Source organism: Protopterus annectens, chromosome 8.part0 (assembly GCF_019279795.1).
Source record: "Protopterus annectens isolate FY-2018-M chromosome 8.part0, PAN1.0, whole genome shotgun sequence".
NCBI lineage: Eukaryota > Metazoa > Chordata > Ceratodontiformes > Protopteridae > Protopterus > Protopterus annectens.
Window position 1 is genome coordinate 733842717 of NC_056741.1, and position 27180 is coordinate 733869896.

The 27180-nt window shown below is 40.9% G+C and overlaps 1 protein-coding gene across 4 annotated transcripts in view; it reads left to right on the forward strand.

Annotated features, from left to right (window-relative positions):
* The window catches only part of LOC122809006 (membrane-associated guanylate kinase, WW and PDZ domain-containing protein 3-like), a 1354602-nt gene that overhangs the window by 218409 nt on the left and 1109013 nt on the right, over nt 1-27180 (forward strand). For all 4 annotated transcript variants that reach the window (XM_044080191.1, XM_044080192.1, XM_044080193.1 and 1 more), the window contains exon 6: nt 425-611. In XM_044080191.1, the coding sequence (XP_043936126.1) occupies nt 425-611 (187 nt within the window). The remainder of the gene's footprint in view (nt 1-424; nt 612-27180) is intronic.

Sequence of the window (27180 nt, forward strand, 5' to 3'; positions counted from 1 at the left end):
AAATATTATTTCAGCAAAAACCTTGTACAACAGCAAGAGGAGTGACAGAAAGTCAAGGAGGGTATAACTCTGGTATTATGACAGCAAGCATGATTTCACTGAAATTGAACTGTGTCATGCTGCAGTCCGTTAGAGGAAGTAATGTGAGGGAAAACTACATAAGATGTCAGAAACTCACAATGCGAAAGTGTAAGTGTAACCTGTATCTGAAAGATGCTTTAATAGGACAACTGCATATTCAACGAAGGACACAAGCACACTAAGTGTGCCGCATAGTCCTTGTCTTCTTACAGACTCTATGTTTCTGTTCTCTTTCATTAAACACACTAAAACAATTAAGATTAGTGAAAAGTAAGAAGGAAATGACCATCTTCCTAATATTGGAGGAACTCCAGTCATACTAAATAATCCTTTTTTGTGGCAGGGACAATGTCAGAGGCTACATATAAATCTGACCCTGATGAGAAAATGAAGATGCCACCCGAGTTCCAAAGTGACATGCTTTCTATTTCTGAACCCTTGCATCCAAAGGAGAAGACCAAAGATATGGAATCCCTTCCTGAAAACTGGGAAATGGCCTACACAGAAGCTGGAGAGATCTACTTTATTGAGCAAGTATCCCTTTATATTATCATTTTTATTGCAAAATCAGCAAAAATATTGTAATTTGTGTTTTAGCTGTAACTTTTAGTCCAGATGTCAAGATGTTTGGTAAGTAGCAATGGATGAGTTATGACTCAATGGAAGGAAATTTGCTGAATTTTATTGAAAGTAACACACTTGTTACCACATGGTATATGTGTATGCATGTGTGCATGGGGGCATTAGTCTATGTCTCCTGCATTCCCCAGACTTAATTAATCAGTTCCAGTGGTATAGCAAATACAGGAAGTGAATGGAAATCATTGCTACATCTCAGTACATTTTGCTTTAGTGAACTGATTATTATCTAAATAGAGTTTATTTCACAGTACATAACTGTCCACTTTTAAATTTTATTTATCTGTTAAGTGAACAGCTTAGCCCACTGCAGACACCTTTCAGCCTCAACTTAGGGTCAGTGACAATGCCATATGCTACAGACACAAACACATATGTATATCTGTAGCTATCTCTCTCTCTCTCTATATATATATATATATATATATATATATATATATATAAAATCTATATATCTATATATGTAATAATAATAGATCCAGTTAGTTACCAGCCTGCATAATATCATTGCTGGAACCTGTGTCTAACAGAGCTCTTTTCAAACTATCTGTATATTTTTTCAGATCTCTGCTGAAAGTGTTTTATCCCACTCTTCCCATTTCTGGTTTGTTGTTTAAATTTGGTGGCTTTTGCAGTTGGCCGCCCCATTGTAGATTTGATCTGGGACACTCCCCCAGTCCCATCTCTTTACCACATTTTACCTAATACCTACCGACCTAATGCACTTGTTTTTAGTCATTTTTAATTTAATTGCATTTTTTTAAACTGTGTTTGGTCTAATATTGCTACATACTCAAGTGTGCTAGCTTGCACTGCATTTGAATTGTTTTTACTGCTGTTTTAGCTAATTTTCTGTAAAAAAAAAAACAAAAAAAACTGTAAGCCTGTTTCCTACCTTTCCTGTAACTAGGGTAGTCCAGATACAGATTTGCTTTATCCAGGACTGTATATAAGCTTCTGAGCCCCCCAAGCCTTTCTGTGTTGGAGGGAAGCCTTCTAGCTTGTCAGTGGGAGTGATAAGCACTAGGTAACCTGTCTACCACATAAGGAGTGGTTCTGGCCCAGAAATTGTAGTTATTGGCCATCTGGACAATTTTTTCCATCTCTCTCAACTTTCTGATTTGAAAGCCCGTATTTGCACTTGTTTTTTTCCTGTAACTAGTCTAGTGCAGACACAGATTCTTAGTTTTAGCACTTGAATTTGCCTATTTGTGCTCAGCACTTGTTCAGAACTTGTTGTAAGCACTAAATAAGCTACTAATTACTATAGCACTCAACCTTCCTCATTACCTAGAGGAAAACAGTTTTTGCAATTACTTTCCTCACTTGCTTAGAGAAAAACAGCTCTTGTATTCAATTTCCTCACTTAACTAGAGGAAAATAGTTTTTTTATTCATGCATGTCCAAGGGTCAGCTCTCAGTGTTCTCTGCTGTCCATCTGATGAATCTGGGCATCTTGGGGCAATGTAGAAATTGCCTCATGTACACAGACAACCCTCTCCTCCTACCACCCAACACTACAGCCTGTGAGAGCTGCACTTATCTAGCCAAACTGGAGGTAAAGCTCTCTCCAACCAAGACTGAACTTGATATTCAAGAGGAGAAGGTAAACACTTGCACCACACCACATATATTACATAGTCTCACTAAATCTACACCACCAAAATCCACACATAGAGACACAAAAATATTTGCAGAGGCTCTCAATAATAATTTGCCCAAGCAACAGAGACCTCCAAAGCAGAAACGCAAGCAACTTCCACCCCCAACACAACCCAAATGACACATAGCCCACAGACTCAGTGTGCCACTCAACCACAGCCAATAAGGCAAAACAACGTATCCAACACACTAGTCATAGGTGACTCTATAGTCAGGCACACTGATGTCCTACTCACCAGGCTAAACAAGGAGAATGTTACTGTCAGTTGCCAGTCGGGTGCCAGGATCCACCACATAACCCACGCACTCAGGTCACTCCACAAGTACAAATATGACTCTATCATTGTCCATGTTGGTGTGAACGACCTGAGACGTACCTCCCTGAACTACATGAAAAGAGACATGGAAGAGCTCTCTGATCTTGTAGCCCAAGCAGGTATGACCCTAGCCTGAGTAGCATTCTGCCATCGCCCAGAATTATACCATAGTATAAAATGATTGACTAAGCTCCTGATGTCATTCTAAGGGGATCCAGTATCTGTCTGCTTGGGATGACATGGTCGACAGACCACGATGCTTTGCCAGAGATGGCCTGTACCTGTCGCCCCTGGGATTCCCAATACTGGCTTAGGCTCTTGCCACCCCTATAGTGCTTTTTTTAGGCAAGGTTCAAATGACAAATTCACCACCGTAACAGGAAAAGGCAAGCAAAAACTGAGGGTAATGCTACTCAAAGCTAGAAGTCTAAATCTCAAAATGCACTCACTCAAGGCACTCCTTAAAATGGAGAACTTTGATATCTGTGCAGTGACTGAGAGCTGGTTCAAGGCTCCAGAGAGCACCCCTGCACTACCAGGCTATAACTCATACCACACTTTTTGGCCATGTAACCTGGACCAGAACACCAAAGGCAGAGGTTTGTCCATATTCATTAAGCTAGTCACCCTTGATATCCACATCCCGCCCCCACCCCCCATTAAGGAAACCATGGTAAAAAATCTCTCCAAAGCCAACTTCTTGCTTCTTAAGACAGAAGTGGTGAACTTCATGACACTCATGCAGATGGTCAATACAGTTACGACTACTGAATCCCACACAAATGCACTTTATAAGCACTTACATGAGTGCATGGATCATGCTATCCCAAACAGAACCAAGATGCTATCCTCCAAAAAAAGGAAGCCAATCTGGTAGTCCCCTGCCATAAACAAACTGCACAAGAGAAGGAAGAAACTGTTGCAGAAGAGAGTAAAATCCCATGAGTGGAGGAGCTCCCTGGTCAGCCTCAGTAAGAAGCTACGATCCCGGATAAAATCCTCCAAAGCTAGTTACGAAAACAAAATCGCCACTGATTCTAAAGACAACCACAAAGCATTCTATAGCTATGTCAAGAATCTCAATGGCAACACTCAGATCTGCTCTGAGTTACAGCACAATGGCACTAAATATACAATCCCAACTGATATTGCCAACATCTTGGCAGATAGGTTCAGTGCTAACTTTACACCCTGTCACCCCCTAAAGAGCCCGTCTCTATACTGGAAGAATGCAAAGTTCCTGTAATCACAGCTGCACAGGTAAAAACCACACTCTCCAAAGCCAAGAACACAGTATCCATGGGACCAGACAACATCCCAGGCTGCGTTCTACATGAACTACAGAACTAATTGGCACCCTGCCTAAGTACCATGTTCAGTCATAGCCTCACCTCAGGCTTTGTAACTGCTGAATGGCACACAGCAACAGTAATCCCACTCCACAAGGGGGGAGCCACCAGAGACCCCGGGAACTACTGCCCCATTAGCCTGATGAGCCTGGTCTGCAAGGCCATGGAACGTATCATCATGGAACTTATAAACAAAGATATTGGTAATCTCCAAACTCTGGACCCCACCCAGTTCGGGTTTGTAAAAGGCAGATCATGTATCCTAAACCTGATAGACTTCTTTGAAGCAGTCACCAAAGTCGTAGACGAGGGTAAGGTGGTTCACACAGTCTATCTAGATCTTGCCAAGGCTTTCAACACCATCCCCCACTCTGGAATTATAGATAAACTCACTAAACTAGGTATAAATCCCTATGTCACAAGATGGGTTGCCAACTGGCTCACTGACAGAACCCACACTGTGAAAGTAGCAGACTCCAAATCCGACTTCAGACCAGTGACAAGTGGAGGACCACAGGGTTCAGTCCTGGGTCCTCTCCTGTTTGGTATCTACTTCTCTGAAGTACAGGCTAACACAGAAGGTCTTTGGCTAATGAAGCACGCAGATGACTGCAAACTAGGAGCCATAATCGAAACTCCTAACTATGTGGACATCCTACAAAAGGGCCTCACTGAGACAGATGCCTGGTGTCAAAGCCATGGCCTCAAGCTCCATTCCAAAAAGTGCATTGTCATCCCCTTTGGTTAAAAACTCTGTACCCATGAACTACAACATAGGCAGTGGTATACTTAACACCGAAAGTGTGATAAGAGTCCTTGGGGTACAGGTGGACAGTAGTCTCTCCTTTGATAATCACATTGCCACAGTACTCAGGAAATCCTTCTACATGGCACACCTCATCACAAAAGGTTTCTCATCCAGAAAAAAAGAAGTCATTGTTCCCCTCTACTCATCACTCATTAGACCCATTATAGAGTACAATGCCCCTTTTGGTATGCACCTTACAAAATGCCTGCAACAACTGGAAAGGCTGCAGACGTACCTCACAAAGAGAATTACTGGCCTCAAACAGATGCCCTACGCAGACCGTCTCAAAAAACTCCAGCTTTACTCCGTCGCATATTGTCTACTCAGAGGTGATCTCTGCCTAGCATACAAAGCTATGTGAAACCCAGAGCTGTTGGACATGCTCCACTTAAAGAAATCCCAATCCCTCCGAGCTACATGCTCTAGGGACCTAAACCTTGTCACCACAATAAACAGAACATGCCAGAGGGATAAATTCCTGCCCCAGAGACTTCCTATACTCTGGAATAAACTGTCTATAACAAACAAAGCTCCTCATTAGCACTCTTCAAGAAAAATCTTGATGATTGGATAGGAAATATTAAATTCACCCCGGGGATCACTTCTGTGGCTCTGCTTGACAGTGGTACAGGAAAATAATTTTCTTGGGTGGCAAAAGACAGGGTACCTTTTTAGCTGGGCTTGTATAGGCCCTAGGGCCGATAGCCTAGTACCTACCTATGAACAGAAGCTGCTATCCATTTCATAACAGTGAGCATCAGGAAAAGAAAGAAAACACACAAGCTTAAACTGATGTCTGCCGTTCAATACAGAAGCTGCTGCAAAGAAAACACACATGAAATATACAGAAACTGCCTGCTATCCATTTCAAGCATAAAGAAAGTAAACACACAAGCATAAAAAGTAACAAATCCTGCTTCTCTCAATACACTTGAAAAGACTGCCACTGCACATAGGGAAAAGGCTGCCTTTTCTGTTAATACACTTGAGCACACATAAGGAAAAGAAAATCAATACACCTGAGCATACATAAGGAAAAGAAAATCAATACACCACTGCACATAGGGAAAAGACTGCCTTTTCTGTTGATACACTTGAGCACACATAAGGAAAAGAAAATCAATACACCTGAGCATACATGAGGAAAAGAAAATCAATACACCTGAGCATACATAAGGAAAAGAAAGTCAATACACCTGAGCATACATAAGGAAAAGAAAGTCAATACACCTGAGCATACATAAGGAAAAGAAAATCAATACACCTGAGCATACATAAGGAAAAGAAAATCAATACACCTGAGCATACATAAGGAAAGAAAATCAATACACCTGAGCATACATAAGGAAAAGAAAGTCAATACACCTGAGCATACATAAGGAAAAGAAAGTCAATACACCTGAGCATACATAAGGAAAAGAAAGTCAATACACCTGAGCATACATAAGGAAAAGAAAGTCAATACACCTGAACATACATAAGGAAAAGAAAATTAATACACCTGAGCATACATAAGGAAAAGAAAATCAATACACCTCAGGTATTGCATACATAAGGAAAAGAAAATCAATACACCTGAGCATACATAAGGAAAAGAAAATCAATACACCTGAGCATACATAAGGAAAAGAAAATCAATACACCTGAGCATACATAAGGAAAAGAAAATCAATACACCTGTGCATACATAAGGAAAAGAAAGTCAGTACACCTGAGCATACATAAGGAAAAGAAAATTAATACACCTGAGCATACATAAGGAAAAGAAAATCAATACACCTCAGGTATTGCATACATAAGGAAAAGAAAATCAATACACCTGAGCATACATAAGGAAAAGAAAATCAATACACCTGAGCATACATAAGGAAAAGAAAATCAATACACCTGAGCATACATAAGGAAAAGAAAATCAATACACCTGTGCATACATAAGGAAAAGAAAGTCAGTACACCTGAGCATACATAAGGAAAAGAAAGTCAGTACACCTGAGCATACATAAGGAAAAGAAAATCAATACACCTGAGCATACATAAGGAAAAGAAAATCAATACACCTGAGCATACATAAGGAAAAGAAAATCAATACACCTGAGCATACATAAGGAAAAGAAAATCAATACACCTGAGCATACATAAGGAAAAGAAAGTCAATACACCTGAGCATACATAAGGAAAAGAAAGTCAATACACCTGAGCATACATAAGGAAAAGAAAATCAATACACCTGAGCATACATAAGGAAAAGAAAATCAATACACCTGAGCATACATAAGAAGCTGCAGACAAGAAAAAATCATGAAAGTACTGCCATTTCTCTCAAATTCAATGCACTTGAAAAGACTGCCATTGCACATAGGGCAAAGACTGCCATTTCTCCTAATACACTTGAGCACACATATAAGAAAAAAAACAATCAACTTGAGCACGCATAAGAAGCTGCACATTATAAGAAAAAATAAGGAAAAGTCTGCTGATTCTTTTGCACATGATGAAGCAGTCTTTTTGCCTTACCTGAGAATGAGAAGCTGGGGGAAGAAAGATGGGCTGTGCCAACAGTTTGACAATTGCTCGGCATTCTGATAGGATGTCTGCCTCACGAATGCTGATGTCATAGCTCACGCCCTGCACATGATCAGGAACAAAGTCTTAAAAAAAAAAAAAAAAAAAACCTTCAAAAAAATATCCCCAGGAAATTCGGAAATTAAAGGGGCCATTCAGGAATTCGTGGCACCCCAATATTTTGCCCTCAAAACCGTTATTTACTGAGGAATTCAGTACGGTTGAGAGGTATGAGTGGGGATCAGAAAATTTACCCTTTTCCTCACTGTAGTGCAATTTCGGAGTTTGTGTAGATAAAGTGCAGGGAGTGCGGGGGGTAAGTAAGTCACTGAAAGTCAAGGTAACCTGGGTAATGTCAATAATATTGAATTACGAATTATTGACATTACCACTGTCATCATTTTGATGAAATAATTTTTCTATTTTTGATATTTAGCTAAGTAAATACACACAAAAATGTGTTTCTTGATTTCAAGTCCTAGGCACTCGAATGGCACTATCTTGCAGACAGAGACTCAGGTGTCTAGCAGTTTACATCACCGAACACTCACTTTCAAATTTAATTGCATGTTTGGGCAAGGTGTGACAGCCATATGGACATAGTGGAGCTACTGTGCCTTGTCCAAGCACAGTAATCAGGTTTGGGCAAGGTTATTGTGGCAGCCATGAGGAGGGGGGGGGGTAAGAGTCCAAATCAGGGTTTTAAGCAGCAATCGGGGGGGGGGGGGTTAAGTTTAGGAAGGGGAGTGGTCCAGGTTCAGGTAGCAGAAGGGGAGTTTCAGGTTAGGGAACAATTGAGGGATTTTAGGTTTTGGGAGCAGGAAGGGAGTTTTAGATTTAGGGAGTGGAAGAGGAGTTTTAGGGTTAGGGAGTGATCTGGGACTATACGTTTAGTGAAGGAAAGGGGGTTTAGAGTCAGGGAGTACAAATGTAGTTTTAGGGTTAAGAAGCAGTTGGAGACTTTAGTTTTAGGTTGAGAGAAGTAGAGTTTGAGGTTTAGGGAGCAATCGGGGACCTTAGGGTTAGGGAGGGAATTCTCAAGGGTTAGGGACCAGATGGGAGTTTTAGGGTTAGAGTTAGGTTTGTGATAAGGCTATGCAGTTCAGTAGGGTTGGGTGACAGAAGGGCTAAGTGATTTATGATGATTAGGCTAGAGCGAGTTAGGGCTCTTGCCAATAAGAACAAGTGTCAGTAAGTAAGTATGTCATGATGTACTGGCTTAGTACCACTTATACTAGACCCTATATCTATATCATCTATCTTTCTATCTCACTGCCTCTCTTTCTCTCTCTCTGTATATATATATATATATATATATATTTATGCAGTTGGTTGAGACCATAAGATCGAAGTCTTGAAATTTCAAAAGTGTAATAAAAATTTTTTTTTTACGTTTTTGCAGGGGGGCAAGCCCCCCTGCCCCCCACCCCCTGCTAAATATATGTACCAACTCTGAGAGTGCACTACAGTGAGGATATTGGTAAATTTCCCATTCCACCCTTTACCACGAACTCCATTCAAACGTTCAAAGTTTCAAAACTTCGATCTTATGGTCTCGACCATTTGCAGTTCAAAGTTTTGAAACTTCAAGCTTGTGAAGGGAATCCATATATAAATAAATATATATATATATATATATATATATATATATATATATATATATATATATATCATATCACCATATATCTATACCCATATCACCATAACTGATACAAGCAAACAAAATCTGAGGGTTATGCTACTCGAGTCTAAATCTCAAAATGCACTCACTCGAAGCACTTTTTAAATTGGAGAACATTGACATCTGTGCAGTAACAAAGAACTGGTTCAAGGCTGAGCACTTCAACACTACCAGGATATAATTCATACCACATCTTTCAGCCTCTAAACCTGGACTGAAGCCCTAAAGGCGGTGGTGTCTCCATATTCCTAAAGGATATGCACACCTCCAAACTAGTAGCCCAACATAATGCTACTGAAATACTTCAGGTACAACTAACACTGGGTAAAACTGCAATCTTGGTTGTAGCCTGCTATAGATCCCCCACAATGTCCCAAGAATCCCACTCCACATTCCTAAATACACTGGAAAATATTAATGTACAACCCAACACCCTTATACTGGGAGACTTTAACTACCCCTCCATTAACTAGGAAAATTACTCATGTGCCAGTGCACTTGCTCAACATTTTCTGGAATACATTAATTCCAATGCCCTGGACCAGCTCACTCTTACTCCCACCAAGAGAAGAATGGTCATTACTAACATGGGCGACCGTTGCTCTACAGCAGAAATCAAATCCTCCCTGGTCATATCTGACCACAAGCTAATAACCATGCATATCCACATCTCAGCCCCCTCCCGTAAAGGAAACCACTGTGAAAAATTTCTCCAAAGCCAATTTTGGGCTTCTAAAAACAGAGGTGGCAAACTTCATGTCACCCATGGAAATGGAAAATAGCTGCATGACTGCTGAATCATACACCAATGATATGAGCACATATACAAGTGCATGGAATGGGCCATACCAAACAGAACCAAAATGCTCTCCTTCAAAAAAAGGAAGCCAATCTGGTGGACCCCTGCTATAAACAGGCTCTACAACAGAAGGAAGAAACTGTTGCAGAAAAGAGTGAAGTCACAAGACTGGAAAACCTCCCTTGCTAACCTCAGCAAAAAATTGAGATCCCTCATCAAGTCCACTAAAGCTATGAAGACAGAATTGCTGCAGATACTAAGGACAAACACAAGGCATTCTATAGTTATGTCAAGAATCTACAGGACAATACTCAGATTTGCTCTGAGCTACAGCACAATGGCAACATGCATACCGAGCCAACTGATATTGCCAATATATTGGCCGACAGGTTCAGTGCAAACTTTATCCCTCCTGTACCCCCTAAAGGGCCAATCACAATACCTGAGGAATGCCAAGACCCTAAAAATCACAGCTGCACAGGCAAAAACGCACTGTCTAAAGCTAAGAATACAGCCTGCATGGGACCTGATAGTATCCCTGGCTGTGTTCTACATGAATTACAAAGTGAACTGGCACCACACCTGAGTGCCCTGTTCAATCACAGCCTCACTTCAGGCTTTGTCCCTTCAGAATGGCGCACTGTTATGGTCATCCCACTCTACAAAGGGGGGCAAATACGGACCCTGGGAACTACCAGCCTATTAGCCTGATGACTCTGATATATAAGGGTATGGAACACGTCATCATGGACCTTATAAATAGGGACATAGAGAATCACCAAACTCTGGACCCCACGCAGTTTGGGTTTGTGAAAGTTAGATCATGCCTGCTTAACCTGAAAGACTTCTTTGAGTCTGTCACCAAGGCTGTGGATGAAGGCAAGGTAGTCCATACAGCTTACCTCAATCTTGCCAAGGCCTTCAACACCATCCCTCACTCAGGAATCATAGATAGACTCACTAAACTAGGCATAAACCCCTATGTCATAAGATGGGTAGCCAACTGGCTCACTGATAGAACTCACACTGTCAAAGTAGCGAACTCCAAATTTGACTACTGACCAGTTACAAGTGGAGTCCCACAGGGATCAGTCCTAGGTCCTCTCCTGTTTGGCATCTACTTCTCTGAAGTTCAAACCAATACAAATGGACTAGGGTTGACCAAGTTCACCGATGATTGCAAACTGGGTGTCATTATTGATTGTACAACTGATTTAGACATTCTACATTGGTGACAGAACCATGGCCTAAAGCTCAATGCTAAAAAAGTGCATTGTTATTCCCTTTGGGAAAAACTCATTACCCATGAACTACCACATCGGCGGTAGTCCACTAAACACAGAAGCTGTGATAAGAGATCTGGGGACACAGGTTGACAGCAACCTCTCCTTTGATAACCACATTGCCACTGTGGTCAGAAAGTTCTTCTGTGTGGCACATTTCATTACAAAATGTTTCTTCCTCCAGAAAGAAGGAGGTCATAATCCCTCTCTACTCATCCCTCATTAGACATATTATAGAAAACAATGCCCTATTTGGCATGTACCTCACTAGGCACCTCAACAACTGGAAAGGCCACAAAATACCTCATTAAGAGGATCTTAGGCCTTAAACACATGCCCTACATGGACAGACTCAGAAAACGCCAGCTATAGTCTGTCTCATATCGCTTGCTTAGAGGCGATCTCTGCTTGACCTACGAAGCCATGTCTGACCCAGAGCTGTTAGATATGCTTCATCTCAAGAAATCCCAATCCTTTATGCCACATACTCCAGGGACCTCAGCCTTATTACTACAATAAACAGAACATGCTGGAGGGACAGGTTCCTAACCCAGAGACTCCCCATAGTCTGGAACAAACTTCCCATCCACGTCAAACAGAGCACTTCACTGGCACTCTTCAAGAGATATCTTGACAAGTGGATGGGCAATTGAAAGTTCACCCTGGGGATCATTTCAGTAGCCTTGCTCGATAGGGGCACTTGGAACTAATGTCGGGAAGCACAATGCCAGGGAATAATTTGGGCTAGGCTTATATAGGCTCCAGGGTCGTTAGCCTAGTACACACCTATGAACCTATATATATATATATATATATATATATATATATATATATATATATATATATATATATATATGTATATGTATATCTGTATAGTGTACATGTAAATATACAATTGTCTCATCTAACATCAAACTCTCTTATGAGCATATGTAAAAAGGGAAATAATTTTCCAGAGAATCTAAAATGATCACAAATAAGCAAAACTAAAACAATTTTTTTTTGTATAGGACAAGGCCTCCCCTACACCAACCATACCCCCTGCTAATTATATATACCAACTCCAAGTTCACACAATACTGGGGGGGGGGGGTATGGGCAAATTTCCTTACCCTGCTGCAACGCAATCTCATACAATAGGCTGCTCATGGGAAAAAAAACCCTTACAAAAGAATGTTCACTCATATGAACGTTTGCTTTTATTTACACATTTAAAAAGTGTTGCTGGTTTGAGTGTTTGCAGTTTTTGATCTATAACCATATATAAATGTGTATATATGTTTGTGTATATGTGTGTGTGTGTGTGTGTGTGTGTGTGTGTGTGTGTGTGTGTGTGTGTGTGTGTGTGTGTGTGTGTGTATGTTTGTATGCAAAATTATAGAATCATAGAAAATACAAGGCAATTGGGCCCTGTGGCCACTTACACCTTGACATTACCCCTGTTTTAAGGAGCACCTGGCCAGTCATATCAGGGATGAGTTTGTCTGACTCCTTTGTGAAAGAAGATAGTTTGTCACATTGCTTATTTAGGAGTGAAAGTGTGTTTGTTCCAGAAAAGGGTTAAGCAGTGCATGACAAATCTGTCTGTCTCTACCATGTTTTGTTTATTTGCAGAAGCAGGTTTAGATCCCTGGTTCTAGTGTTAGAGGGACTATTTTATTTGTGGAGATATAAGAGGAGCTTAGACTACTGGATCCCTAATGGCCTGAAAAGCAAGATATAGATTATCCCTAAGGAATCTACAGAAAATTAAATAAAGGGACAATGTTTTCACCTTCTCCTGGTATCTTTTGTCACTTAAGCCTTTGAATTTTTTTAGTTAAGAACTTCTAGGCTCTTTTTATTTGCTTGATGTGCCTAGTAAGATACATCACAAAAGAGACATTGTATTCAATAATAGGTCTGATCAATTTGGAATATAGAGGAGTAAGAACTTCCTTAGACCTAAATGAAATATCTTTTTTAATTAGCTGTGTCAGGTAAAAAGATTTTCTAATTATTGTTGCAACATGATGATCAAAGGCAAGGGAATTATTTACTTGTGTTCTAAGGTCTCTCATGACACTTTAACTTTGAAGAGGAGTGTTGTCTATACTGTAAGATGCATTACGGGACTGTTTACGAAATGTGATGATATTAAACTTTTTTCCCATCTGGGACCAGAAAAAAAAATACAAAATCTAGTTGTTAAGCCCAAGATGAATAGCTGTATTAGTGGGTCCACCAGGGATTGCTTTGTAGGATTCATGTTGATTCATCAAAAGTCTTTTTGACGAACACAAAAAACTGAAACCATTCATAGGAACTGTTCAGTGAACACTGAAACAAAAGGGCAAGCCTCCTGCATCCCCATTTGGGGGGACACCCCCCTACACCCCATGGAATTATATGTACCAGCTCTGAGGTCATGCAACAGTGGAGAAAAAGCCTATCAGCACTTTCATCACAGGCGGTTTCTGTGAAGTGGCTTCAGTTGCTTTGCATTCATTGGAATTGCTTTCAACAGATGGACATGCTCCCATTTTGTACTGTTTATTAAGCATACAGGTATATTGTCAAACTGCTGGATGATACATTTTTCATTTTGGTGAGTACATTTAGCAAATGTTCTTTGATTATGATGGGGGATTGACATTTTGTGGGATATGTCGGTTTTATTATGGGTGACATTTGCACTGACAATGTTTGCTGGTATGGTGGCTATCTCTATTCAATCTTATGGGGTAGTGCCATTTTAGATGCATTCTGAACAATGTTAGCTGTTATTCCTTAGTCTTCTAATGTAATTATTCCTTAGTCTTCTAATGTAACTAAAGAAAGATTTTTAATTTTTCTTTAGCTTTTGCCTCTTTTCTTAGTTCATTGGATGTTTTAATTTTTCTCATGGTATGTTTTAGTTCCTTCAGTTGCTTTTTTTGTGTTAACCTTGATTTGAGTTTATTTTTATTTTGCTATAATATTTAAGGAAATGTTTTCCTTTAGTGTGTTTCTTTATTTATACATGATGACCACCAGGCTATTTTTCTTTTAAACCTCCCATTCTGTTTAGATCTGGTACAGACTACCATGTCAGTGCATTTACCTAGGTACATATAGTGTTTGTTTGAGTAACTACTCGCTGTATCAGTATCTTGGGTAGTACACTTAATCCTGAATTTTTAGGCTTCATGATAAAATTGTAGGTATGTACATTTGAAGTACCTGAAGTTTTGTGAAGTTTGAATCTAAATGTCTGGAGATTTTGGAGGAAAATGTACTAGTTAATGACCGGATATAGCTGGAGAATGGAATACCGAGGGGATAGATGATATAGATGCCAAGTTGGTAAGAACCAGGTCAAAAATATTATGTCCTCTAGTGGGTTCATTTAAAAATTTGGTCTAGGGAGTTTTTGTTTATGCCATCAAAGAATGTTTGTGCATGACCTACAGTTGAGGTATAGGTATCCCATTTTATTATTCGGTAGTTATAGTCTCCATGGATAATGGAATTCCTATTAATTTGAAGTTCATCCAGTGTATTTATGAACCTAACATGCTTTTCTGGAAGCATAGATGAAGTCCTGTAAAATGCTAAGACCAGATATTTGATCATTTTAGGGTGAGTTGGATCTCAAGTCAGTTACTTGTCTGGGTCTCTAGGGATCTGCCTAGAAATAATAAGGTCCCTAGTAAATATGGATACTTCACCACATGTATCATTGGGCTGGAATGTGTGGTAGGTGCAAAACCCTGGAATGGATGGAGTGTTTTCATAACATGCACAAGTATGTGCTCCAGATTTAGTATGGCCTCAAGGTCAGGCAATTTGTTATTTTAGACTCCTGGCTTTGAGCAGAGCTATTCTGATGTCTTCTGGTGCTTGAGTCTGTCTAAAATAAACATGATGGGAACAGCAAAGGCATTAGCCAGTTTGTGAAAGCCTGAAATCAGAGGTGCACACCATCCCTAGCAAATCAAGAGTGATTACCTGGCATCTCCTCCAATTCTGGCACACACCAGATCCCCTAGAGTATCATCAGCTATGTAACCAGTTGTTGAAGCCAAACCCTCCTCATGGGCAATAACTAGTGGTTACAGCTGAATCTTAGAACTCTAGGTAAGACAGAGACCTTATCCACTGAGCCAATATTATGAATGTGTTACTTGTTTTTTACCACACATCTGCACATGTGAACCAGTTGTGCATCTGCACATACTAATAGTGTATAGTCTTTTTCCAGTTCTGACCTATTTACATAGGTTATAACTTAAGTTTGTATGACCCTTCAGAGTCCAGCAAGAAGCAGCAGTGAATATAGGTATCCTCCTCTGGTCTGCTTATCACTGTTAAGCACTAAACTCAAAAATGTACCAGAAAAAGAATAAAGTATAAATGAAAAAATATTAACCTTAAATCTTGCTCCATGCATGTGTGGGTCTCCCTTTTCTGTTACCTTACTAAGCTGCAATTTTCTAGTTGCAGCTTCTTGGTAAGCTAGTGTTGTTTCCCCATTCTTGTCTCAAATTTTTGTCTTGAATTAGAGCAAAACATTTTGCTAGTAACACGATTGACATGTTCCTGTTATAGCAGGGAATAAAAAGTATAAAAATGATAAAACTGTGGCAAAGACCAAGGAAATCAAGCAATAGGAAAAAAGTCAGGCACTGTACCACGGCTATCCACAAACTCAAATGACAAGTGTAGAAACACTTTAATCAAAGATAAGCGCTTTCAGAATTCAAGATTGCTTCTTCAGATTAAACACCAGAGAAAAAAGAACATCTTAAATAGTGCATCCTATTAAGCAGTTAAATAATTAAATCAATGGTGCAATCACCTCATTAAAAAAAAGTATTTGTTAACTCTGTACTGTTCAGTTCTGGTTGAGAGGCTCAGGTTTAAATGACATAGTACCATTAAAACCAGAACTGAAGAGGAGACCTTTGAAGAAATAATATATTTGTATTATATATTTTTTGAGCATTTTCTAACCAGTGATTTATGTTTTTTTATTAGTGACATCTTTGAATGCATTTGACAAAGCACTTATCTTTGATTAAAGTGTTTTCTTTTACACTTGTTATTTAAGTTTGTGGATAGCCGTGGTACAGTGCTTGACTTTTTTCCTATTGCTTGATGTTCCTATTATAGTTAAATGAGGAATGCTATTTCTCAGCTCCTCCCACTAATTAGCTGGATGTTATTCACCATCTACAAAAGAATTATTTTCCAACTGACCCTAGCCAGCAAAAAACAAAAAAGACAAAAAGAAATAGAAATAACCAAGCCATAAATAGTTTTTACTACTGTTTTTGCTACTTTTCTGTAAAAAAAAACTGTAAGCCTGTTTCCTACCTTTCCTGTAACTAGTGTTCCAGATACAGATTTGCTGTATCCAGGACTGTATGTAAGCTTCTGAGCCCCCCAAGCCTTTCTGTGTTGGAGGGAAGCCTTCTAGCTTACCAGTGGGAGTGGTAAGCACTAGGTAACCTGTCTACCACATAAGTAGTGGTTCTGGCCCAGAAATTGTAGTTATTGGCCGTTTGGGCAATCTTCCATCTCTCTCAACTTTCTGATTTGAAAGCCTGCATTTGCACTTGTTTCTGTCCTGTAACTCGACTAGTGCAGATACAGATTCTTAGTTTTAGCACTTAAATTTGCTTGTTCATGCTCAGCACTTGTTCAGAACTTGCAAGCACTACATAAGCTACTAATTACTATAGCACTCAATCTTCCTCATTACCTGGAGGAAAACAGTTTTTGTACTTACTTTTCTCACTTGCTTAGAGAAAAACAGCTCTTGTACTCACTTTCCTCACTTAACTAGAGGAAAATATTTTTTTTATTCAGGCATGTCCAAGAGTCAGCTCCCAAGGTTCTCTGCTGTCTATCTGATGAATCTGGGCATCTTGAAGCAATGTAGAAATTGCCTCATGTACACAGACAATCCTCTCCTCCTACCACCCAACACTACAGCCTGTGAGAGATGCACTTATCTAGCCAAACTGGAGGTAAAGCTCTCTCCAACCAAGACTGAACTTGACAGTCATGAGGAGAAGGTAAATATTTGCACCACACCACACTCATCACATAGTCTCATTAAATCTACACCACCAAAATCCACACACAGTAACACAAAAACATTTGTGGAGGCTCTCAATAATAATCTGTCTAAACAACAGAGACCTCCAAAGCAGAAACACAAGAAACCTCCATCCCCCAACACAAAACAAATGACACATAGCCCACAGACTCAGTGTGCCACTTAACCTCAGCCAATAAGGCAAAACAACGTACCCAACACACTGGTCATAGGTGACTCTATAGTCAGGCACACTGATGTCCCACTCACCAGGCTAAACAAGGAGAAGGTTACTGTCAGCTGCCTGTCGGGTGCCAGGATCCTCCACATAACCCACGCACTCAGGTCACTCCACAACAAGTACAAATATGACTCTGTCATTGTCCATGTTGGTGTGAATGACCTGAGATGTACCTCCCTGGACTACATGAAAAGAGACATGGAAAAGCTCTCCGATCTTGTAGCCCAGGCAGGTATGACCCTAGCCCTGAGTAGCATTCTGCCATCACCCAGAATGATACCGCAGTACAAGGACAAAATGATTGACTTCAACAATTGGCTAAGCTTCTGGTGTCATTCTAAGGGGATCCAGTATCTGTCTGCTTGGGAAGACATGATCGACAGACCACGATGCTTTGCCAGAGATGGCCTGCACCTGTCGCCTGTGGGATTCCGGATACTGGCTAAGGCTCTTGCTGCCCCTATAGTGCCTTTTTAGGCAGGGTTCAAATAACAAATTCTCCACCATAACAGGAACAGGCAAGCAAAAACTGAGGGTAATGCTATTCAATGCTAGACGTCTAAATCTCAAAATGCACTAATTCGAGGCACTACTTAAAATGGAGAACATCAATATCTGTGTAGTGACTGAGACCTGGTTCAAGGCTCCAAAGAGCACCCCAGCACTACCAGGCTATAACTCATACCACACTTTTCGGCCATGTAGCCTGGACCGAAACACCAAAGGTGGAGGTGTGTCCATATTCATTAAGGATATCCACAGCCCCAGGCTAGTTGCTCAGCGTAATGCATCTGAGGTTATCCAAGTGCAACTAACTCTGGGCAAAATTGCAATCCAAATTGTAGCTTGCTACAGATCCTCCACCATGCCCCAGGATTCCCACTCCTCTTTTCTTGATGTACTGGAAAATATTAGGGTTCAACCAAACACCCTAATAATGGGCGATTTCAACTACCCCACCATTAACTGGGAAAACTACTTGTGTACCAACTCCTTAGCTCAACACTTTCTGGAATTCGTAAACTCCAATGCCCTGGATCAACTTATCCACACCCCCACCAGGGGCAACAATATCCTAGACCTAGTCATTACCAACATGAGTGACCGGTGTTCTACACCTGAAGTCAACTCCTCATTGGTCTGATCCGACCATAAGCTTATCACCCTTGATATCCACATCCTACCCCCACCTCCCATTAAGGAAACCACAGTAAAACATTTCTCCAAAGCCACCTTCATGCTTCTTAAGACAGAAGTGGTGAACTTCATGACACCCATGAGGATGGACAATACAGTTACAACTGCTGAATCTTACACAAATGCACTCTATAAGCACTTACACGAGTGCATGGATCATGCTATCCCAAACAGAACCAAGACGCTATCCTCCAAAAAAAGGAAGCCAATCTGGTGATCCCCTGCCATAAACAAACCATACAACAGAAGGAAGAAACTGTTTCAAAAGAGAGTAAAATCCCATGAGTGGAGGAGCTCCCTGGTCAGCCTCAGTAAGAAGCTGAGATCCCTTATAAGATCCTCCAAAGCTAGCTATGAAAACAAAATCACCACTAAATCCAAGGACAACCACAAAGCATTCTATAGCTATGTCAAGAATCTAGATGGCAACACCCGGATCTGCTCTGAGCTACAGCACAAAGGCACAAAAATTACAGAACCAACTGATATTGCCAACATCTTGGCAGATCGGTTCAGTGCTAACTTTACCCCCCCTCTCACCCCCTAAAGGGCCCATATCTATACAGGAAGAATGCAGAGTCCCTGTAATCACAACTACGCAGGTAAGAGCTGCACTCTCTAAAACCAAAAACACAGCATCCATGGGACTGGACAACATTCCACGCTGCATTTTACACGAACTTCAGAACGAACTGGCTCCCCACTTAAGCACCATGTTCAATAATAGCCTCGAATCAGGCTTTGTGCCCACTAAATGGCGCACAGCAACAGTTATCCCACTCCACAAAAGGGGAGCCACCACTGATCCCAGGAACTATCAATCTATTAGCCTGATGAGCCTGGTCTGCAAGACCATGGAATGTATCATCATGGAACTCATAAACAAAGACATTGGTAACCTCCAAACTCTGGATCCCACCCAGTTCGGGTTTGTGAAAGGCAAATTATGCCTTCTGAGCCTGATCGACTTCTTTGAGACCGTCACCAAAGCCATGGATGAGGGTAAGGTGGTTCACACAGCCTATCTTGACCTCGCCAAGGCTTTTAAAACCATCCCCCATTCTGGAATTATAGCTAAACTAGGTATAAATCCCTACATCACAAGATGGGTTGCCAACTGGATCACTGACAGAACCCACACTGTAAAAGTTGCAGACTCCAAATCTGACCTCAAAGCAGTGACAAGTGGAGTACCACAGGGTTCCGTCCTGAGATCTCTCCTGTTTGGTATCTACTTCTCTGAAGCACAGGCTAACACAGAAGACCTCTGGCTAATGAAGTTTGCAGATGACTGCAAACTAGGAGCCATAGTCAAGTCCCCAAATGATGTGGACATCCTACAGAAGGGCCTCGCTGAGACAGATGCCTGTTGTCAGAACCATGGCCTCAAGCTCAATGCCAAAAAGTGCAGTGTCATCCCCTTTGGTAAAACTCTGTACCCATGAACTACCACATAGGCAGCAATCTACTTAACACCAAATGCGTGATAAGAGACCTTGGGACCCAGGTGGACAGTAGTCTCTCCTTTGATAGTCACATCACCACAGTAGTCAGGAAGTCCTTCTACATGGCACACCTCATCATAAAAGGGTTCTCATCCAGGAAAAGAGGTCATTGTTCCCCTCTACTCGTCATTCATTAGACCCATTATAGAGTACAACGCCTGTTTTGGAATGTACCTCACAAGACATCTACAGCAGCTGGAAAGACCACAGAAGTACCTAACAAAGAGGATTACTGGCCTTAAACAAATGCCCTACACTGACCACCTCAAAAAACTCCAGCTTTACTCCGTAGCATATCACCTACTCCTTGGTGATCTCTGCCTAACATATAAAGCTATGTCAAACCCAGAGCTGTTGGACATGCTACACCTAAAGAAATCCCAATCCCTCCGAGCTACATGCTCTAGGGACCTAAACCTTGTCACCACAATAAACAGGACACGCTGGAGGGATAGATTCCTGTCCCAGAGACTTCCTATACTCTGGAACAAGCTACCCATCTATGTCAAGCATAGTTCTTCATTAGCACTCTTCAAGAAAAATCTTGATGAGTGGATGGGAAATAGGAAATACACCCCGGGGATCACTTCTGTGTCTCTGCTGGACAGTGGCACAGGAAAATAACTTTCTTGGGTGGCGTAAGCTATGGAACTTGCTGGCTAGGCTTACTTAGGCCCTTGGGCCGATAGCCTAGTACCTACCTATGAACCTATAAAAAGAGTTACTGGCCTAGTGACCTTGTTTTTCTGTGTCTTTCCTACTTAATGTCCCACTACAAGTTAAGGCAGGCAGCTTGCTGGAAGGTTGTGATCTTTTCACATTGCTCAGTAATTTTAGGCTGACCATATTTAGCAGACTAGCCTTTGCCATTCTACTGCTCATCACTGACCTAAGTTATGCATTTTGTGGTATTAGTCCCACTCAAGAGTTGCTTCTTCAGCTGCAGAATTAAATACACCTTTGGGTGTTCATTGTTCCTTATCACCATATGATTGAACTGTCTCACATTATGTGGTATGTCACTCATTTTAATAATCAAAATGCTGGTACACCATGCAGAAAGGTCAATATTTCACATTGGCCACTGCCAGTCATATGCTGAATCACAATTTCATAACATCAAGTTATGTGCTGTAGGTCACAACTTTTATGTACATACATTCAGTTAATTCTACCATGTTTTCTTATCTATATTCTAGGTGCTTATACTTCACACATTTACCCTCTTGTCACACACTGCATAGTCCAGTAAAGAGATACAAGTTCCACACTTTCAACCCTGCCCAAACATGGCCAAAACAGCAACACACTTCCCTAGCAGCAGCAAGCCCTTCCTTATCTTTATGTTCTGTACGGCCCAGTTTTAGATGCTGGAATCAAACTTTCTAGAGCAATATTAACAAATTTAGGTTTTGTAGATGATATCATTCTGATGGCTGACAATGAGGAAGAGCTGAAGAGTCTGTTGATGAAAGTGAAAATAGAAAGTGCTCGTTGCTCAACATCAAAAAAACTAAATTATGTCATCTAGTCCTATCAGGCCTTTGCAAATAGATGTGGAAGAAGTGAAGGGAATGACAGATTTTGTTTTCCTGGGCTCAAAGATCCCTGCAGATGGTGATGCAGTCATGAAATTAAGAGGTGTTATCTTTTTGGAAGGAAAGCTATGACAAATCTGGATAGATTTTAAAGGGCAAAGACATCACTTTGTCAACAGATGTCAGTATAGTCGATACTATGTTTTCTCCAGTAATAATATAAGGATATGAGTCTGACTAATTAAGGCTATGCACTAAAAACTGATGCTTTCTAACTTCAGTGTTGGAGAAAAGTTTGAGAATATCATGGACTGCAGGAAGATCACATCATTTAGTACTTAAAGAAATAAACCCGGAATGATCACTGGGAAGCCTGGTAGTAAAACTAAAACCCACATACTTTGACCACCGCCACGTAATGTACAGACAGGGTTCATTAGAGAAAGTAATGACGCATGGAAAGATTGAAGGCATTAGAAGGGGAAGACAGAGGCTAAGATGGATAGACAGCTTTAAAAAAAACAATGAATATGAATTTGTAAAACTAAAAGAAACAGTTTTTGATAGATTGGTCTGGCATGCTAATGTCCATGAGTTAAAGAAAACTCACGTTCAACTAAATGGCTAAATAGCAACAGGGGTCCACTTTAGATACTACCAGTACCTACTGGATTAAATACCCTATTAAGTAATATGACTGAGGGCCCACCATGCCATGCTGCCATTTCCAACTCAGACTGATTATCTGTATTGCCTTATTTTTTGCCTGAAAAATTATTGTTGTTTACTGAACTCTTAATGCACACATAAAATTTAGACTGAATACAATTTGCTGGCAACTCAGAGTGATCCATTACATCAAAGTAGGGACGGTCTAATGTACAGGTTCAGGGATATTGTGCACCATATCAAAATGAGTCATAATCTACTGAGCACTTATTGTCTGTGCTTATAGTTGAGCTGTCCCATCTGACTTCCCAGTGACTTTTCACTATCTGTAGTTTAGGCTCATAAACACTAACTGCCACGTCAATGACTAATTACAAACTGACTGACCCTGACTGAGAGGTCAGAATTTACTGTGAAGGAAGAGTTTTGTCTGCAGGCTCAAAGTTCTCCATTCAACTGAGATATGCACGGGCATGTAATGTGGTACTGCAGTGATGCTGTTTCTATGTATTCTTACACTTATATACCTGTATACACAAACACAAACACACACAGGTACACACACACATACAGACAGACACACACACACACACACACACACACACACACACACACACACACACACACACACACACACACACACACACACACACGCACACATGTGCATACACACTGTTGGATAATACCTGGAAAGTCAGGCTTAGGTTCATTGGTATATACTAGGCTAATGACGACCAAGGCCTTTATAAGCCTAGCCATGCATCTCAACCCAATTGTGTCCTTCTGTATCATGGGCATTTATTACGAGGGGTGTGTTAGTTAGAAAGTTTCTTGAGGTTAGGTGGAGGTATGTTAGTTTGGGCCTTACTGTCTGTCTCTATCAGAAACATGAGGAACAGACCCAGGGTGAATTTCTGATTTTCTATCCATTGGTCAAGGTTATGCTTTAATAGGGTTAGAGACAGACTGTACTTCACATGGATAGGGAGACTGTTCCCAGGGATCCTCTGAGACACATATCTGTCTCACCTACATGTCTTAATTTATGTCGCAAGCAAAATTTAAATCTTTGGATCTAGTAGTTTTGATTCTGTTCAATTTGTGGATGTGTACAAAATCCATCAGAGCTGGATCCCAGAATGCATTGTATGCCATGCATAGATCACCTCTCAGTAACCTGTAGAAGAGGGAATATAGAGATAAGGCTATAAGTGGATCCTTATAGGACAATGTGTTTATACCCTGGATTTTCCTGGTAAGGAACCTTTGTGGGCATTCCAGCTATTGCATATGTCTAGTCAGGTACATGCTGAAGGACGCATGTTGCACTCAAAGATGGGTCTGATAAGGGCCAAATAAAGTGGCACTACAACTTCCTTGGACGTGGATTCCATGCCCTTACTTATAAGTTGGACAACAAAGAATGATTTCTTATTATCTTGGCCACATGTTGGTCAAAGGCCAGATTAATATCTACATATGTTCACAGATCCCTGACTACTGGATTTTGATTATTGATGGAGTAATTATCCTGGGTAGCAGTTTTCAAAAAAAGACACTTTAATGCATTTCTTGGCATTAAGTTTTAAACTGTGACTTTGGCACCATTCATTTGTCTGTGTTAGACCCTGTTGTAATATATTTGTGTAATGGGGGGAATCTATGATAGCTCTCAATTTGCAGTCATCTGCAAATTAGTCAGCCAATGGTCCTTGACATTAGCCTTAATCTCCAAGGAGCAGATGCCCAATAAGAGCAATCCCAGCATGGAGCCCTGAGGTACCCTGCTGGTGACCTGTCTCTTAGTAGAGGTAGTCTCACCAATCCTGACTTTCTGGGTCCTGTTTGTTTGCCAGCTGGCAATCCAATGAGTTGTTTAGAGGTTTATGATCAGTTTGGTGAGTTTGTCAACTATATTTGAGCAGGGTGTTGTACTGAAAGCTTTAACCATGTCCAGGTAGACAGTATGCACCATTTTCCCTTCTTCCATTACCTTGGTGACCTTGTCAAAGAAGCCCACCAGGTTTAGTTGTTATGACCTTCCCTTGACAAAACCATACTGGGCTGGGTCCAGTGTCTGAAGGCTGCCTATGTCTTTGTTGATCATTTCTATGATAAATCTTTCCATGGCTTTACAAATTAGACTAGTCAGACTTGTTGCTGTGTCTTTCGGCTTTTCCCGGTTAGGGGTCGCCACAGCAGAACTCTGGTCCACTAATGATTGGCAGTAGATTTTTACGTGCCGAGTTGCCAGCTCATCTGCAAATTAGTCAGCCAATAGCCCTTGACATTAGCCTTAATCTCCAAGAAGCAGATGCCCAATAAGAGCAATCCCAGCATGGAGCCCTGAGGTACCCTGCTGATGACCTGTCTCTTGGTAGAGGTAGTCTCATCAATCCTGACTTTCTGGGTCCTGTTTGTTTGCCAGCTGGCAATCCAATGAGTTGTTTAGGGGTTTATGATCAGTTCGGTGAGTTTGTCAACTATACTTGAGCGGGGTGTTGTACTGAAAGCTTTAACCATGTCCAGGTAGACAGTATGCACCATTTTCCCTTCTTCCATTACCTTGGTGACCTTGTCAAAGAAGCCCACCAGGTTTAGTTGTTATGACCTTCCCTTGACAAAACCATACTGGGCTGGGTCCAGTGTCTGAAGGCTGCCTATGTCTTTGTTGATCATTTCTATGATAAATCTTACCATGGCTTTACAAATTAGACTAGTCAGACTTGTTGTGTCTTTCGGCTTTTCCCGGTTAGGGGGTCACCACAGCGGAACTCCGGTCCGCTAATGATTGGCAGTAGAGTTTTACATGCTGAGTTGCCAGCTCTGACACACAACCTTCAACAAAGGTATGCCCATTCACACATGTCTCCACACAGAAGACGCTCTAGCTGAGAATACAGGTCTATAATTTCTGGGGCCAGGTTGATGGTCCACCCTTATGAAGTGGGATAGTCATTGCAGTCCTCCATTTTCATGGTACAATGCGTGTTTTGAAGCTATAGTTAAAAAGTGACTCGAATGGTCCTGATAGGTCATGTTTTGAGCTATTTAGAAGGCATTGTGGGATATTGTTGGGGCACAGTGAGGCTGTTTTTTTGGCCTTATTTAGCATCACCAGGACCTGCTCCCTGTTAATAGTTGGGTAGATTATACGACTAGGTATTATGAGGGGAGGTAGGAGAGGAGTGTTGAGGGGGGCTGAAGTCTGAGATGAATTTATCAGCCAGCAAATTCACTATGTCACTCTACGGAGTGAAGGTGGCACCGTAGACCACCTGTTCAGCACACTGATGTGTGCTGCCTTTGAAGTTTCGTACATAGTTGTAGAAGGCCTTGTGGTTGTCTTTAGCCTGTGAGGCTATCTTGACATCATAATTGGTCTTGTTGGACTTAATTAGTCCTCTTAGTTTCCTGTTTAGTTTAATTAGAGAGCTGCTATAATTATGGGAGTTGCTCTACCTGATTTTATCCATGACTTTTTTATTTTTGTTATATTCCCTATTAAGGTTAGAATTCCACAAGTTTGTTTTGTTTTTAGAGTTTGTTTTGGACTTACTCCTAGTAGGTACAGCAGTCTCTAAACAGACATTTACATGGTTGTACAGGGTCTCTGTGAACAATTCTGCCCAGGTTGCTGTGAACTCAGGGTTGGGAGGAACACTGAATGTTGACAAACTTTTTCTTAATAGGATGTATTTTGCTTGGGCATAGTTCCTAACTGTTACAGTGTTTGCTGGGGTTACCAAGTTGATTTTTATTTTGAAGTAGACAGCTTTGTGGCCTGAACTCACTAGTGATTACTAATCTAGTATGTTTGAACCTCTGGTGGGTATACACACTATCCGGTCAAGGTTATTTGTCTTAATAAAGTCCTGGAATCGTTGTACATGCAAGTAAGAGGCAGGGTATGTTTTCAACTCTATAGATGGGTAGTTAAAGTTCCCCCATGAATAGGGTATCTGGTTTAATGTTGATTGTCTTCACAGGTAGTCAAGGTAAGGGATAAGTTATTGTAGGGACATAGAGGATGGCCTATAGCTTGCTATGGTTTGGTATAAGACTTGTCTATGATGATTTGTACATAGATAAATTCCAGGGCATCATCCTGTTTAACCAATGTACAGTTATGCTTGTTGTTAATAGTGACTGAGATTCCTCCACCTTTTGTCCCTCTCTGTGCAGCTGATGATCTAAATGTGTGGAAGGCACTAAAGCCTTGCACTGCTGGTGTACTTTGTGTGGATTTAAACCATTTCTCAGTAATGGCACGGATGTCTACATTCTCCAGAGCGAGGAGAGCTTGTAGGGTGTGGAATTTTTTTGTTTAGACTTCTAGCATTGAGAGCAGTAATACCTTTAGGTTTCTTTCAGTTTTATTTGCTATATTGGTAGATTTATCAATCTGGCATTGCCTAAAAAGTCTCTAAGGGGTGGATAAAGTTTTATATTTGGAAGCCTAGGGGAGGCAGATGCAGATCATCCTTTTCAAAGCAATATGGTTTGTTAACCATGTCGTCACATATTGAATCCCCCTGGAAAGACACCAGAAACTCAGCCAATTATTGAAGTCAATCATCTTTAGTTCATACTGTGGTATCATCTTTGGTTAAGGTAGAATTCTGCTCAATGTAAGGCACATACATGCCAGAGACACATATTCAGAGAGAGCAACAATGTCTCTCTGCATATAGTCCAGGGAAGTACATCTCAGTTCATTAATGCCCACATGCACTATGATAGAATCATACTGATACCTCTGCTGTAGTGGCTTGAGTATGTGCA